General features: G+C 47.2%; 1 protein-coding gene across 2 annotated transcripts in view; it reads left to right on the forward strand.

Moving 5' to 3' along the window:
* MLXIP (MLX interacting protein) overlaps window positions 1-16,703 on the forward strand; it is a 966,103-nt gene that overhangs the window by 678,405 nt on the left and 270,995 nt on the right. For both annotated transcript variants that reach the window (XM_069214925.1, XM_069214926.1), the window contains exon 7: window positions 11,629-11,718. In XM_069214925.1, the coding sequence (XP_069071026.1) occupies window positions 11,629-11,718 (90 nt within the window). The remainder of the gene's footprint in view (window positions 1-11,628; window positions 11,719-16,703) is intronic.

Below are 16,703 nucleotides of genomic sequence, written 5' to 3' on the forward strand. Positions count from 1 at the left end.
ATCCGACTCCGGTCGAGATACCGCCACACAGCAATCTCGGACCCGAGACATCGGCTCTGAGAAATTTCGGCACCGTCACAGCGGCACCGAACAAATTCGGCACCGAGACACCACCACGCCGAAAATTACAAAGGTTTCTTCGGAGCCTAAAAAGACCTCTGAAAAAGTTTCGGTTACGAAACATCCAGCCTCGGAGCCGAAAACAGGTTCCTATACAGAGGAACAAGGATTGGCCTCCCAAATGAAAAAACATAGATTTGGAGAGGAACTTCAAGCTGTAGAGCCAGACTATACTCAAAGGAGGCTCCACATTCATCAAGACACAGGGAAGATAACCACTCTTCCTCCAATTAAAATGAAAAGAAAACTTGCCTTTCACGAAAAGGACAAGGAGCCACAGGCAAAGGTGGCAAAGAAAACAACTCCACCACCTTCTCCACCACCATCAGTGCACACATCACCAGTAGCAACTCCTCCACTGATGCACTCCCCGACTCATACTACCATGAGTCAAGATGATCCCGATGCATGGGACCTTTACGATGCTCCAGTATCGGACAACAGCCCAGACTTGTACCCTACCAGGCCGTCCCCTCCTGAGGACAGTAGATCTTACACACAGGTGATCGCAAGGGCAGCTTCTTTCCATAATGTCACCTTGCATTCAGAACCAATTGAGGATGACTTCTTGTTTAACACGCTAACCTCCACTCATAGCCAGTACCAAAGACTACCTATGCTCCCAGGAATGCTAAAACATTCAAAACAAATCTTTCAGGATCCTGTTAAAGGCCGAGCCATAACTCCAAGGGTGGAGAAAAAGTACAAGCCACCGCCAACAGATCCTGTTTATATTACAACGCAGTTAACTCCAGACTCAGTAGTTGTCGGGGCAGCTCGTAAGAGAGCAAACTCTCATACCTCGGGAGACGTACCACCTCCAGACAAAGAGAGTTGCAAATATGATGCTGCGGGCAAAAGGGTTGCAGCACAAGCAGCAAACCAATGGCGCATTGCCAATTCACAAGCGCTTTTGGCAAGATATGACAGAGCTCACTGGGATGAGATGCAACATTTGATAGAACACTTACCCAAGGAGTTCCAAAAAAGAGCACAACAAGTGGTGGAAGAAGGACAAAGTATCTCTAATAATCAGATACGGTCTTCAATGGATGCAGCAGATACAGCTGCAAGGACAGTAAATACTGCAATAACAATAAGAAGGCACGCATGGCTCCGCACGTCAGGTTTCAAGCCGGAAATTCAACAAGCTGTGCTAAATATGCCATTTAATGAACAGCAGTTGTTTGGGCCGGAAGTTGACACTGCTATTGAGAAACTCAAGAAGGACACTGATACGGCAAAAGCCATGGGTGCACTCTACTCCCCGCAGAGCAGAGGCACCTTTCGCAAAACACCTTTTAGGGGAGGGTTTCGAGGACAACCTACAGAAACCACAACATCACAAACAAGGCCCACTTACCAAAGCCAATATCAGCGGGGAAGTTTTCGGGGGCAATATAGAGGGGGACAATTCCAAAGAGGTAGAGAAAAGTTCCAAAGCCCCAAAAGTCCTCAAAATAAGCAGTGACTCACAAGTCACCCATCCCCATCACATAACACCTGTGGGGGGAAGATTAAGCCAATTTTACAAACATTGGGAGGAGATAACAACAGATACTTGGGTACTAGCAATTATCCAGTATGGTTATTGCATAGAATTTCGAGAATTCCCTCCAACAGTCCCACCGAAAACACACAGTATGTCGAAACAACATATAAATCTTCTAGGATTAGAAGTTCAAGCATTGCTCCAAAAAGAGGCAATATAATTAGTACCAAAACAAGAACTAAACACAGGAGTTTACTCACTGTACTTTCTAATACCCAAAAAAGACAAAACTCTAAGACCTATACTAGATCTCAGAATATTAAATACATACATCAAATCAGACCACTTTCACATGGTTACATTACAAGAAGTAATCCCACTGCTCAAACAACAAGACTACATGACAACACTGGATCTTAAGGATGCATATTTCCATATACCAATACATCCTTCACACAGAAAGTACCTAAGGTTTGTATTCCAAGGGATACATTACCAATTCAAAGTGTTGCCATTCGGAATAACAACTGCGCCAAGAGTTTTTACAAAATATCTAGCAGTAGTAGCTGCACATATCAGAAGGTAGCAAATACATGTGTTCCCGTACCTAGACGATTGGTTAATCAAAACCAACACGCAAAAACAGTGTTCACAACACACAAATTACGTCATAGAAACCCTACACAAACTAGGTTTCTCAATCAATTACTCAAAATTACACCTTCTGCCGTGTCAAACACAGCAATACCTAGGAGCACCAATCAACACAGTAAAAGGAATTGCAACTCCAAGTCCACAAAGAGTCCAAACATTCCAAAATGTAATAGTCAAATTAGTAATGAAACTCCTAGGCATGATGTCCTCATGCATAGCCATTGTCCCAAACACAAGGTTGCACATGCGGCCCTTACAACAGTGCCTAGCATCACAGTGGTCACAAGCACAGGGTCAACTTCTAGATCTGGTGTTGATAGACCGCCAAACATACATCTCGCTTCAATGGTGGAACAGTATAAATTTAAACCAAGGGCGGCCTTTTCAAGACCCAGTGCCACAATGCGTAATAACGACAGATGCATCCATGACAGGGTGGGGAGCACACCTCAACCAGCACAGCATCCAAGGACAATGGGACATTCAGCAAAAACAGTTTCATATAAACCACTTAGAACTGTTAGCGGTGTTTCTAGCTCTGAAAGCATTTCAACCCATAATAACCCACAAATACACTCTTGTCAAAACAGACAACATGACAACAATGTATTACCTAAACAAACAGGGAGGAACACACTCGACACAGTTGTGTCTCCTAACACAAAAAATATGGCATTGGGCGATTCACAACCACATTCGCTTAATAGCACAATTTATTCCAGGGATTCAGAATCAGTTAGCAGACAATCTCTCTCGGGATCACCAACAGATCCACAAATGGGAAATTCACCCCCAAATACTGAACACTTACTTCAGAATGTGGGGAACGCCACAAATAGATCTATTTGCAACAAAAGAAAACTCAAAATGCCAAAACTTCGCATCCAGGTACCCACAACATCAGTCTCAGGGCAATGCACTATGGATGAACTGGTCAGGGATATTTGCGTACGCTTTTCCCCCTCTCCCACTTCTTCCATATCTAGTAAACAAGTTGAGTCAAAACAAACTCAAACTCATACTAATAGCACCAACATGGGCAAGGCAACCTTGGTACACAACACTACTAGACCTTTCAGTAGTACCTCATATCAAACTGCCAAACAGACCAGATCTGTTAACACAACACAAACAACAGATCAGACATTCAATTCCAGCATCGCTGAATCTAGCAATTTGGCTCCTGAAATCCTAGAATTCGGGCACTTAGACCTCACACAGGAATGTATGGAGGCCATAAAACAGGCTAGAAAACCTACCACTAGACACTGTTATGCAAATAAGTGGAAAAGATTTGTTTATTACTGCCATAATAATCAAATTCAACCTTTACACGCATCTGCAAAAGAGATAGTAGGATACTTACTACATTTGCAGAAATCTAAACTAGCTTTCTCTTCCATTAAAATACATCTTACGGCAATTTCAGCTTACCTGCAAATTACTCACTCAACTTCATTATTTAGGATACCAGTCATAAAAGCGTTTATGGAAGGCCTAAAGAGAATTATACCACCAAGAACACCACCAGTTCCTTCATGGAACCTCAACATTGTCTTAACACGACTCATGGGTCCACCTTTTGAGCCCATGCACTCTTGTGAAATGCAATACTTAACGTGGAAAGTTGCATTTTTAATTGCCATCACATCTCTAAGAAGAGTGAGTGAGATTCAAGCATTTACCATTCAAGAACCATTTATTCAAATACACACAAAAAAAGTTGTTCTACGGACCAATCCTAAATTTTTACCAAAAGTAATCTCACCGTTCCACTTGAATCAAACGGTAGAATTACCAGTGTTCTTCCCAAAGCCAGATTCTGTAGCTGAAAGTGCACTACATACATTAGACATCAAAAGAGCACTAATGTACTACATTGACAGAACAAAACTAATTCGAAAGACAAAACAACTATTTATCGCCTTTCTAAAACCTCATACAGGAAATCCTATTTCAAAACAAGGCATTGCTAGATGGATAGTTAAGTGCATTCAAACCTGCTATCTTAAAGCTAAAAGAGAACTGCCTATTACACCAAAGGCACACTCAACCAGAAAGAAAGGTGCTACCATGGCCTTTCTGGGAAATATTCCAATGAACGAAATATGTAAGGCAGCAACATGGTCTACGCCTCATACAATTACCAAGCACTACTGTGTAGATGTGTTAACTGCACAACAGGCAACATTAGGTCAAGCTGTACTAAGAACATTATTTCAAACTACTTCAACTCCTACAGGCTGAACCACCGCTTTTTGGGGAGATAACTGCTTATTAGTCTATGCACAGCATGTGTATCTGCAGCTACACATGCCATCGAACGGAAAATGTCACTTACCCAGTGTACATCTGTTCGTGGCATTAGTCGCTGCAGATTCACATGCGCCCACCCGCCTCCCCGGGAGCCTGTAGCCGTTTAGAAGTAGATCTTAAACATTTGTACATTTGTAAATATATTACTTGAAACTTCATTATGTACATACGCATTCACTCCATTGCATGGGCACTATTACTAGCATACACAACTCCTACCTCACCCTCTGCGGGGAAAATAATCTAAGATGGAGTCGACGCCCATGCGCAATGGAGTCGAAATGGGAGGAGTCCCTCGGTCTCGTGACTCGAAAAGACTTCTTCGAAGAAAAACAACTTGTAACACTCCGAGCCCAACACCAGATGGTGGGATGTGCACAGCATGTGAATCTGCAGCGACTAATGCCACGAACAGATGTACACTGGGTAAGTGACATTTTCCATATAGTGATATTTCTCTATTTATTTTGTATATTTATGTATCCCAGCTTTCAATAAGAATGGATTATTTAAATGTTCAAGGTTTTTGTGTGTGTGTATATCTTTCTATATTATTTATAAATTGTCATGGTCAGTTTACTCCTATTTGCTTTAAAGGCACGAAAAAAGTGAGGTGAAACTGACGTTAGTACGCCGACGGGGACCTCTTATTGGCACGCTGACGTCAGACGGAGTCACGTGGAGCCGTGCCATTATGACGTCCTCGTCGACGTAGACAGCTAGGAAGAAGACTTTCCGTCGGATGTTGGCGCAGGGATCAAATTCATAAGGTGAGGAATCCACAGGTAGTCAGTGTATCCACCAGAAAAAGCGTTACCAAAGGTAAGTAACTTGTTCTTCTTGCGTATAGCACAATAAAACAAGACCAACAACAGAACTCGCCATTAACAAATGCAATCATTTTGTGTTGCATATATCTGATGGATACAACTACCTGTGGATTCCTCACCTAAAGAAGTTTCCCCACGCGCCAGCATTCAACGGAAATTTTCTTCTAGCTCTGCATGTCGACAATGACGTCACAATTGCCTGACTCCCACGCACGCCGTCTGACGTCATCCAGGCAATAAGAGGTCCTCGTCGACGTGCAGATGTCAGTTCCCTTTTTTCCGTGCCTTCGAGTAACATTTTTTTCTTCAATGCTACCAGGGAGCTACTGTTTCACTTCGTGAGTAACAATGTCTCAGCCAAGGAAGTCGGGTTTTAAACCCTGTAGGGAGTGCGGAGGTCGAATGTTGGTCACAGACCCACATGAGAATTGTTTGTGGTTTCTGAGCTCTGACCATGAGGTCGAAGTGTGCGGTTCATGTCAGCGCATGAATCCGAAGGCCCTTTAAGGAGCGGGAGGCCTGGTTGTTCCTGGCGAGGTCTAAAAAGAAGGAGAAGCATCATCGCTGTGAGTCTTCTTACAAGTCCTCGAAAGCTCACAGGCGTCATCGAGACTCCCGACGTTGGCATGAATCACGGCGTTGGTCACGTAAGGACCGTTCCCGCTCGAGGTCGCCGTCAGCTCGGCGTCGAGCGACTTGGAAAGTGAGTCCAACTGTTACACCTCCGCCTCCGACGACTCCAGCTTCTCCGATGTCTCCACTGTCGGTCTTTGAAGTTGATCCACACCAGGAACCGATGGTCTCTCCGGCACAGACAGAGATGCCAGAGCCGACGCCGGCTTCGCCTCATACACCGGCTCCGCAAGGTTATCCAGCGTTCCCGGCACCAGGCACAGACCCTGCCGCATTTCTCAATTCGATGTTCAACATCTTTGCCACCATGGCTCCGGGAGGTGTTCATTTGGGGCCTTCGGGTCCATTGGCCTATGACATGGGTGTTCCGGCTTCATACAGAACGACACCCTTCATGACTTTCCTTCCTTCGGGAAGTGCTGGTTCGGCGCTGGTACCCATGGCGTCACCTAGAAGACCGGTGACGCCGACGATGTCTACTTCCCTGGCACCGATGAGTTAGCTGCAGCTTCAATCTACTTTAAAGAAGCCTATGGCGCCGATGGATCCGGTGTCGGATGAATCCGATGGACGACGCCGTCCGAGGTCTTCGGCGTCGGCAGATGCCTTATCAACGCCGGGGATGGAATCCAGGCTCCGCTCCAGGAGGTTAGCTCTGAGACTGCTAGAGGAGCAGGAGTATGAGAAGCAGCTCTTGGAAGAGGGAGAGATTGTGGAGCCACTAGGAGACCTGCTAGGCTTGGACACGGCTAGTGGTTTGGACACTTCCCTGGAGTGGGACTTGGCTTCTCCGGGGGAGTACACTGAGGAGGCTGCCTCTTTTCATTCGGTGGTCAGGAAGGCGGTGGATTTTCTTGACCTTCCTCTTCCAGCTGCGGATGTTAAGACAAATATTCTCACTGATGTTTTGCATCCATCATCAGCTGTGGCAGAGCCGCTTCTTCCGTTTAATGAGGCACTTATTGACCCGATAATGGAGGTGTGGAAGAAGCCTGTGACTTCGACGGCTGTAAACAGGTCTATGGTGAGGGGGTATCGGGTGGCGCCTGGAGATCCAGTGTTCTTATCCAGACACCCGACTCCGTAGAGCTTGGTAGTGCAAGCTTCATGCTCCTCACGCTCTGCTCCGGGATCTTTTCCAGGAGTTCCCGAGGACAGGGAGTCCAAGAGAATGGACCAGTCTGCTATGAAGGTGTTCTCTTCATGTAGCATGGCCCTCAAGTCTACGAATGCTACCTGTATCATGGGAAGGTACATTTATGCTCTTATGGACGAGGCCAAGACGCACTCTGCATTGCCTCAGGAGGTGCTTAACCTTTTGGCGGACACCCAGGCGGCGGCGGCTCAGGTTATTCAATCTGTGCTTGACACATCGGACTCTGTGGCCAGGGCTATGGGCACGTCCATAGCGACAAGACGGCATGCCTGGCTACGGTCTTCAGGATTCTCTCCCGATGTGCAGGCAACACTACTCGACCTGCCCTTTGATGGAGACAAACTATTTGGAGCAAAAGCTGACTCTGCCTTGGAGCGGTTCAAGGAGAGTAGGGCCACGGCAAGGTCTTTGGGACTGCAAGCATCCACCTCCACCTCCACTTCCTTAAGATCGTTTAGGAGGTTTAGGGGGTTTGGGCGTGGCTCTTCCTTTCGAGGGAAATTCCAGGCAGCAGGACAGCAATCTTCAGCAGCTCACCCTTATAGATCATTCAGGGGCAGGGTTAGAGTTCGTACTAGAGGGGCTGCCCAGCATCACTCTGCCTCTTCCTCTTCCTCCAGAGGGGTGTAGCAAGGAAAGCAGCCTTAGTCCCCCATCACTCCCTTTACATGCATCTCCTGTAGGGGAGAGACTGTCTCAATTTCTTCACATGTGGGAGTCAATAACATCTGACTCCTGGGTCACCGAAATTGTGGGGAAAGGTTATACTCTTCCCTTTTGAGAGTTTCCCCCTCCATCCCTCCCCACCCATCCTTCTGTTCGGAAGACCATCTTCTTTTACTACAACAGGAAGTGCTAATCCTTTTGTCGAAAGGTGCAGTAGAGTTGGTTCCAGAACAGGAGAGGGGTCAGGGCTGTTATTCAAGATACTTCTTGATCCCCCAAAATTATGGTCAGTTGAGGCCAATCCTGGACCTGAGGATTTTAAATTGGTTCCTCAAGAAGGAGAAGTTCAAAATGCTGACCCTGTCACAGGTTCTTTTGGCGTTGAACGAAGGAGATTGGATGGTGTATGTCGACTTGCAGGATGCTTACTTTCATAGCCCGATCTTCAAGTCGCACAGGAAGTATCTCCGGTTTGTGGTGGGGTCGTAACACTATCAGTTTGCGGTCCTTCCGTTTGGTCTTACTTCGGCACCTCAAGTCTTCACAAAGGTGATGGTGGTGGTTGCAGCAGAGCTCAGAAGAAGAGGCATATCAGTATTCCCTTATCTGGATGATTGGTTGATCAAAGCCAAGTCTCCGGAGCTCCTGCGGCGTCACCTGCAGTCGACAACTCAGTTGTTGTTCGATCTGGGCTTTTTGGTGAACGTGCCCAAATCTCACCTGGAGCCCTCTCAGCGCCTCCTGTTAATAGGGGCAGTACTGGACACAACATTGAATCGGGCCTTTCCTCCACCGCAGCGGATTCAGGACATTCAGACGTTGATTCCAATGTTCCAGAATGGAGCGGTTGTTCCAGTCCTCAAGGTCCTTCGTCTGCTCGGTCTGTTTGCTTCTTGCATTCTGCTTATCACTCATGCACACTGGCACATGAGGACTCTTCAGTGGTGCATCCGCAGGCAGTGGTTTCAACACAAAGGAGATCTCGAGGAATCGATAAAGATCTCCAGAGATACTGCAGCGGATCTTCAATGGTGGGCTGCAGACGGCAACCTTTCCCAAGGAAAGCCGTTCTCGCTGCCTCCTCCGGTGGCCACAGTGATAACGGATGCCTCCACTCTAGGGTGGGGTGCTCATCTGGGGGACCTGGAGGTCAAAGGTCATTGGTCTCCAGGGGAACAGAGGCTTCACATCAATCTGTTGGAATTACGGGCGATCCGTCTGGGTCTCAAGGCCTTCCTCCCTTCCATTTGCGGTTGGTCGGTTCAAGTCCTAACGGACAACACTACCGCGATGTGGCATATAAACAAGCAGGGGGAAGTGGGGTTGTATCTTCTCTGCAGGAAAGCTCTACGGCTCTGGTCCTGGGTTCAGGACCATCAGATTTGCTTGGTAGCAAACCATTTGGCCGGAGTTCTGAACGTGCGTGCGGACGATCTCAGTCGGCGCATCTCGACCGATCACGAGTGGCGTCTTCATCCAGACCTGGTTCTTTACATCTTCCAGATGTGGGGATACCCACAGATAGATCTGTTTGCCACTCGGGTGAACGCGCACTGGCCTTCATTCTGCAGCCTCCAGTATCCGATGCTAGGAGCTCTGGGGGACGGGTTTCAGATGTCCTTGAAGGGTCAGTTGCTTTACGCGTTTCCTCCCATACCCTTAATTCCTCGGGCCCTGAGGAAGATCCGCCAAGACCTGGCCGGGACCTCCTCCAACTCTCTCTGTGCCATCTGCTCCATCTCCCTTACAGGGTAGACCTCCTCTTGCAGTCTCAGGGGCAGGTTCTACACCCCCACCTCCAGAGCCTGCACCTACATGCCTGGAGATTGAACGGGGCAATCTGAGTACTTTTTCTCTCCTGCCTGAGGTGGTGGAAGTTATATTATCGGCCAGGCAACACTCCACCAAATCTATCAATGCAAGCAGGTGGGCTAAATTTGTGAATTGGTGTGGAGAGAATCAAATTGATCCCTTGAGTGCCCACTCATCTGACATACTGTTGTTTGCGTTATCCTTGGCACAGAGGGGTTGTGCAGTTGCCACTGTTAAGGGTTATTTATCCCGCGCTGTCTGCCTTTCTGTGCCTTCCAGACCAACCCTCCTAGTCCGCAATTGTTTTGAGGTTCATTAAGGGTCTCACTAACAAGTTTCCGCCCACTCCATTCGTTATGCCACAGTGGGATCTGAACTTAGTATTGACCTTTCTTATAGGTTCACCATTTGAACCGATGTATTCTTGTCCCTTGAGGCTTTTGGTTTTGAAAACAGTTTTTCTGGTTGCCATAACCTCTGCTAGAAGGGTGAGTGAGCTCCAGGCTCTTAGTGTGGAGCCCCCATATATTTCCTTTTACAGGGACAAAGTGGTGTTAAGGACCAAGGCGGCTTTCCTACTGAAGGTTGTTACACCCTTTCATTTAGGACAGTCCATCACACTTTCTTCCTTCTATCCTCCACCTCATCCATCCAAGGAGGAAGAGAGGCTTCACCGACTTGACCCAAGAAGAGCGTTGAGCTTCTTCGTCGACAGGACAAGGGAGTTCAGACAGGACGATCGGCTCTTCGTCGGTTATGTGGGGAAGAGGAGAGGCAAAGCTGTCCACAAGGGAACGCTTTCCAGGTGGGTCATTCTTTGCTTCAAATTGTGTTATTCTTTAGCGAAGAAGGAACCTCCTGTGGGGTACGTGCCCATTCCACCAGGGCTAAGGCCGCTTCATCGGCCTTAGCTAGAGGTGTTCCTGTGGTTGACATCTGCAAGGCGGCAACTTGGACATCCCTCCACACTTTTGCCAAGCATTATTGTTTGGACTCTGAAGTTAGGAGGGATGGCCATTTTGCACGCTCAGTGCTGCAGGATTTCTTGGTTTGACCATTCAGGCACCCACCACCGGGGGCGGTACTGCTTTGGGACTCCATTCTTTAGGTGAGGAATCCACAGGTAGTTGTATCCATCAGAAGAACAAGTTACTTACCTTCGGTAACGCCTTTTCTGGTGGATACATTAGCTACCTGTGGATTCCTCACGGTTCCACCCGCCTCCCCGTTGCCTGACTGGTCTTACCAAGATTTCCTTGGGTGAGTACCTGTATGTTGTACATATGGATATGCTGATGCAATGATTTATATATGTGTATATATATTTGTTTTTATATATATATATATATATATACATACATACATACATATAAAAAAGGTCATGTGTATATATGTATATATTTTTGTGCATAGTTTTAGTTTTGTAGGATTTTATGCGGTGGGTTGTTTATTTCTATTGGTTATGTTTCATATTAGTGGAAATAAATGTTAATATAGAAGTTTGATTGAGGTGTTCATATCACATTTGTAGTGTCAATGTTCTCCTGTTTGCCTACAAGGCACGTAAAAAATGGTGATAACTAACATCTGCACGTCGATGAGGACCTCTTATTGCCTGGATGACGTCATACGGCGTCACGTGGGAGTCGGGCAATTGTGGCGTCATCGTCGACGTGCAGAGCTAGAAGAAAATTTCCGTCAAATGCTGGCGCGTGGGGAAAACTCTTTAGGTGAGGAATCAATAGGTAGCTAATGTATCCACCAGAAAAGGCGTTACCGAAGGTAAGTAACTTGTTCTTCTTGAAACTTGAGTGCCCAAAAACGAAGCAAGAAAAACATGAATACAGGAAGTCGTTTAGCAAATCAGTTGTGCATTTCTAAAATGGTTTACCTTAAGTGTATGTGTGCAATACAAGATACTTGAGTTTGTTTCCATTGTTTTTTCACAGCACATGCTGGAAATGCAGACATGATTCAACCAGGACTTATTCCTCTCCAGCCAAATTTGGACCTGATGGATACACTTGAACCATTTCAGGGTAACAATAAGATAATTAATGTATACCTATTCTTGTGTTTCAAGGACAATTAGCATAGCATTGCTGACAAGACCATACATCATGAAGCCACTGTGACAAAGAACAGTATCATATATTTGAAAACCCTCACATCCTCTTAGTTCTTTTGCACTTTTAGAGTTAAAATGAAGTATTGCCATAGATAATACATTTTACGCTTGTAGTTTGTACAGTTGGCTTTGTCAGTGCTTGTTCTTGTACAGGGGAGCGAACATAGAAAAAACAAGCATTTGCAAAGCCAGTATCCAACCAGGTAGCTGAAAACTCAGGAGATTAAACTGACCACTTCTCTCACAGCCATATTGGGTTGGGTGTGTCATGCTTAAACATTTGGCTGCTCTCCCAGGATTGGAGCAGCTATAAACTGGGCTAAACTGATTTACTTCAGTGCACTTTCTAGGTCTGCATATTGTCTAATATGGGTTGCAAATCTCACCATTTTCAACATATTTTTGAAGTTATTGTGTAGCAACTGTTCCACTTGTTTAGCTGGAAAACGTAACAAGGACATAGACTGAAATCATGCCTTTCCTTAGAAGCAATGGAACAGTGCTGACTGTTAGAGAAGTATTAATTCAGTGTCTTAGGGCCCACTGCCTGCAAATTGGGGAGCTAAAGTCTTACAGACATGGCCTGTTTGGGTGCTTTATTGGCTAGGCCACATTGCTGCCATCAGTGTTTTCCAAAATGTTATATCTGGTACAGACCCTTTCATTAATGGACAAACCAAATGCGCTTTTACACTTAGAAAAGCCAGTCAACGTTTTTATCTGGGGAGGTGAGAAACCGAGAACTGATAAAGAAAAAACCTCTCCTTGAAAGAGGGAGTGTCTAGGCCAGCCAAACATCACTTAATACTTCCAAGAAGCCTAGTTGTGATTTATGGTGGAATGGCAAAGGGTGGAGACTGAAAAGTAATGGTGCCTTATCCACCAAATCATCTCCCGTTTGCAGATCTCTAATTTACCTTGGGTACCTAAAGGGCACAGTAGCTGAGTTATCTGCCTCTGCCCTGTGATAAAGTATGCCCTGTCAACCTAAGATGCTCCACACTGTATTCTGGCTTTTACTGTACTCCCCTCCACCCCAATATTGTATAATGCAAATGTAACCCCAGCACTGGAAGCAGATTTAAATGAAGTGTAGAACTGAAGGTTTTTCTCTTGATTAAATAACTCATTCATGAAAGTGCGATTGAGCAGGTTTAGAAGGCATATCACATCCTAAAAACAGAGACATAACAGATATTCTCAGCTTAGTCATGCATCTGTCCAAACATTCAGAGAACTGGCTTCTTACTAAAGAGAGTGATAAGAGACTTATCTTGGATTTTTTATCAGATCTTTTTGTGTTCTGTAATGCACAGCCTCCTCACTAGCTGTTGGGCGTCAGTGAGGCATATGTATTTTGAAAACATTAATAAAAAAGAGTTGATCTAAAAAATTAACTGGTAGAAAATAACAAAGAGCCTGATAATTTGCTCACATAGGGGGTCATTACAACCGTGGCGGTCAAAGACCGCCAGGGTTGTTTTGGCGGATTTCACCACCAGCAGGCTGGTGGTGAAATCCTTGGTATTACGACCGTGGCGGAAGCACCGCGGTCGCACCGCCGGGACCAGCGGTTTCCCGCCACTTTAGTCCCGGCAGGAGTAATCCTCCAATCAGCGCTGCTTGCAGCGCTGCCCAGGGGATTACGAGTCCCCCTCCCGCCAGCCTTTTCATGGCAGTTTGCACTGCCATGAAAAGGATGGCGGAAAGGGGAGTCGCGGGGCCCCTGGGGGCCCCTGCACTGCCCAAGCCACTGGCATGGGCAGTGCAGGGGCCCCCTGCCATGGCCCCGTGCAACTTTTCACTGTCTGCTATGCAGACAGTGAAAAGCGAGACGGGTGCAACTGCACCCGTTGCACGGCCGCAACACCGCCGGCTCCATTTGGAGCCGGCTCCTGTGTTGCAGCCGAGATCCTCCCTGGGCCGGCGGGCGGAAACCAGGTTTCTGCCCGCCGGGCCAGCGGGGATCTCCTGATGGCCGCGGCGGGAGTGCGGCAGCATTGGCGGCCGCCCGGCGGTCAGACCTTGGCGGGCGTCTTCAGTCATTGAGACTGCCCTCATCATGTCAAAAGGTTGCTAAATAAGACACAAGTCTGTAATAAAGAACCATTTGTCTTGAAAGTCGACCGTTATCAGTTATTGTATTTTTATCATTAAAGAAGTTTGTAAGATCTTGATCGGGCAGTTTGTGTTAGCATGGGTGACAGATTTGCCAGTCACAGCAAATAATCTTTTTGATATATTGGCAAGGAAAAAATAGAGTATGAGTTGCAATCCTGTTAGCAGATTCTCATTGTTTTTGTCATAGCCCTTGTGTTGCATTTCACCATGTCATCATGTCATGTCAGTTTGACTATAGAACCATACCCAAATATTTTCTAGTGCCCTGTTTTCCCATTCCTTACCAAAACAGTTTGTTATACTACTTATATGGTTATCTGTATTTTAAAGTTGTCTTTACTAATAACTTTGAGGCAGCAAGTGACTGTCATTCAAAAAGATGTCTTAAAGCTAGACATTGAGACATCTTTATAGGCACTGGAGAATTTTTTCCTATCACCAGTTTCTAGGACCTTGCTTAAGCAAACTGTGCAGGTGTCCTAACCGGATACAAAACACTATTTGAAGATGGTCTATCCAGTTTAGTTCCCTAGGTTTAGAAGTAGAAATCAGCATTCTGGAGACAAAAACAGACTCTGAAATGTGACTGCCAGCATGACTCGGTGATTGTTGCACTACTTTGAGGGCCTGGATGCCTTCAAGAAGTGTTCAAAGTCACGCTGGCTCCAGTATATCCAAACAAGAGGTTAAGTCCACGTACGATCGTAAGCTCAGGCAAGTAAGAGCTGGACTAACAGTCATATAAATGTTTTCATGTGAGTGAATGCTGGGATGCTCCCGGCATATCTTCTACAAAAATATACCTGATGTATTAATTAGCACAAGCCAATAACCTGGTGATGATGTGGCCATGTGCAGGCCGGTTCCTTTGGCTCGCAATCACAACCCCAACCTTACTTCTGCAGTCATGATGTTGATCGCTGCAATTCCTGCCCTTGACTTCCATAGAAAGAGTGCAGGCTCACAGTCACCAGGTTCCAGAGATCACTATGTTCATTCTTCTTCTGGATGCCCATTGAGACAGGGGATATGCTTCACTTCTCCTGAACAGTCACTCTTCCTGCAGGGTTCACAAGCTTCTTCCCTCTTTCAGTAAGCAGGCAAGTTTCTGATGGATACAACTACCTGTGGATTCCTCACCTAATGAATACTCCCATGGCGCCAGCATTCGATGGAAATCTTCTTCCTAGCTTCTGCACGTCGACGAGGACGTCACTCTAGCCCGCGCGACGCCGTCTGACGTCATACAGGCAATAAGAGGTCCTCGCCGACGTGCCGACGTCAGTTCCCTTTTTTCCGTGCATTCGAAACGGTTATCTTCGAGGGAGCTACTGTTACTTTCGTAGCTACAGTGTATTTTCTGCTGCGAAGTTCTTCTCAGCGGTAATAATGTCTCAGAGGAAGTCGGGTTTCAAGCCCTGTCGAGAGTGTGGGGGCAAGATGTCCGTTACAGATCCTCACTCCGACTGTCTATGGTGTTTGAGCTCCGACCACGACATCGTGACTTGCGATTCATGTCAGCACATGAACCCGAAGGCCCTCAAAGAACGTGAGGCTAAACTATTCATGGCGAAGTCGAAGAGAAAGGAAAAACATCATAAAAAGTCTTCTTCGCCAAGGTCTCATCGGCGTCATCGAGACTCCCGGCGCTGTAGAGATTCACGGCGTCATTCCAGCAAGGAGACTCATTCGAGGTCGCCTTCGGCTCGGCGTCGGAGAACTTGGGAGGTCAGTCCCACGGTCACGCCGCATCCATCGACACCGTTGCCCTCTCCGGCGTCACTGACTTCGCCTGGACAGGCGTCTGTGATTGAGGTGATGCAGCCTCTGGTGTTGTCTCCGGCGTCGCAGACGTCGAGGCCGGCGTCGGGGTCGCCGTCGATCCAGGCACCCCAGTATCCGGCTTTTCCCACCCCTGGAGCCAATAGTACCGCATTCCTGAATGCGATGTATACCATCTTTCAACAGATGGCTCCAGGGGGTGCTCCGGCTGGTCCTTCGGGGCCTTTGGCCTTTTCATTGGGTGATCCTGCGCCTCTACGGCCGGCACCCTTTATGCCCTTTCTCCCTTTATGCCCTTTCTCCCTTTTGGGAATGTGGGCTCGGCGCCGGTGTCGGCGCCGGTGGCCGCTCCGGTGGCTTCAGAGTGATTGGCCCCGGAGGTTTCCATCCCGTCGACGTCAGGATTTCGTCCTGTGACTCCGGTGGGTCCATCGGCTCCAAGATCTCTTCGTCCTGCTCCTTCAACGGCGCCGAAGTTGCCTGTGGCGCCGGACGCGGCGTCGGATACTGCTGGGGATCGGCGCCGATCTTCGACTTCGGCGGAGGCCATGTCGACTCCGCGTATCGAGCAGAGACTACATTCGAGGAGGCGTGCTCTCCGTCTTTTGGAAGAGCAGGAGTACCAACGAGTCCTGGAGGAAGGAGAGGTTGAGGACTCTGGTGATGGATTGCATGGTCTGGATACGGCCAGTGGGCTGGATACTTCCCCTGAGTGGGACCTTTCATCTCCAGGGGAGTATAAGGAGGAGGCTGCTTCCTTTCACGCTGTGGTACGGAAGGCAGCTAACTTTCTGGACCATCCTTTGCCGGTGGCAGAGGCGAAGCAGAATTTATTGACGGAGGTATTGCATCCGGTCTCTGCTGCAGCGGAGCCTCTCTTGCCGTTTAATGAGGCCTTGCTTGATCCGGTGTTAGAGGTGTGGAAGAAGCCAGTATCTTCCTCGGCGGTTCATAGGGCTGTGGCCAGGAGATATCGAGCTGCACCATCTGACC

The sequence above is a fragment of the Pleurodeles waltl genome, chromosome 11 (assembly GCF_031143425.1).
Source record: "Pleurodeles waltl isolate 20211129_DDA chromosome 11, aPleWal1.hap1.20221129, whole genome shotgun sequence".
NCBI lineage: Eukaryota > Metazoa > Chordata > Amphibia > Caudata > Salamandridae > Pleurodeles > Pleurodeles waltl.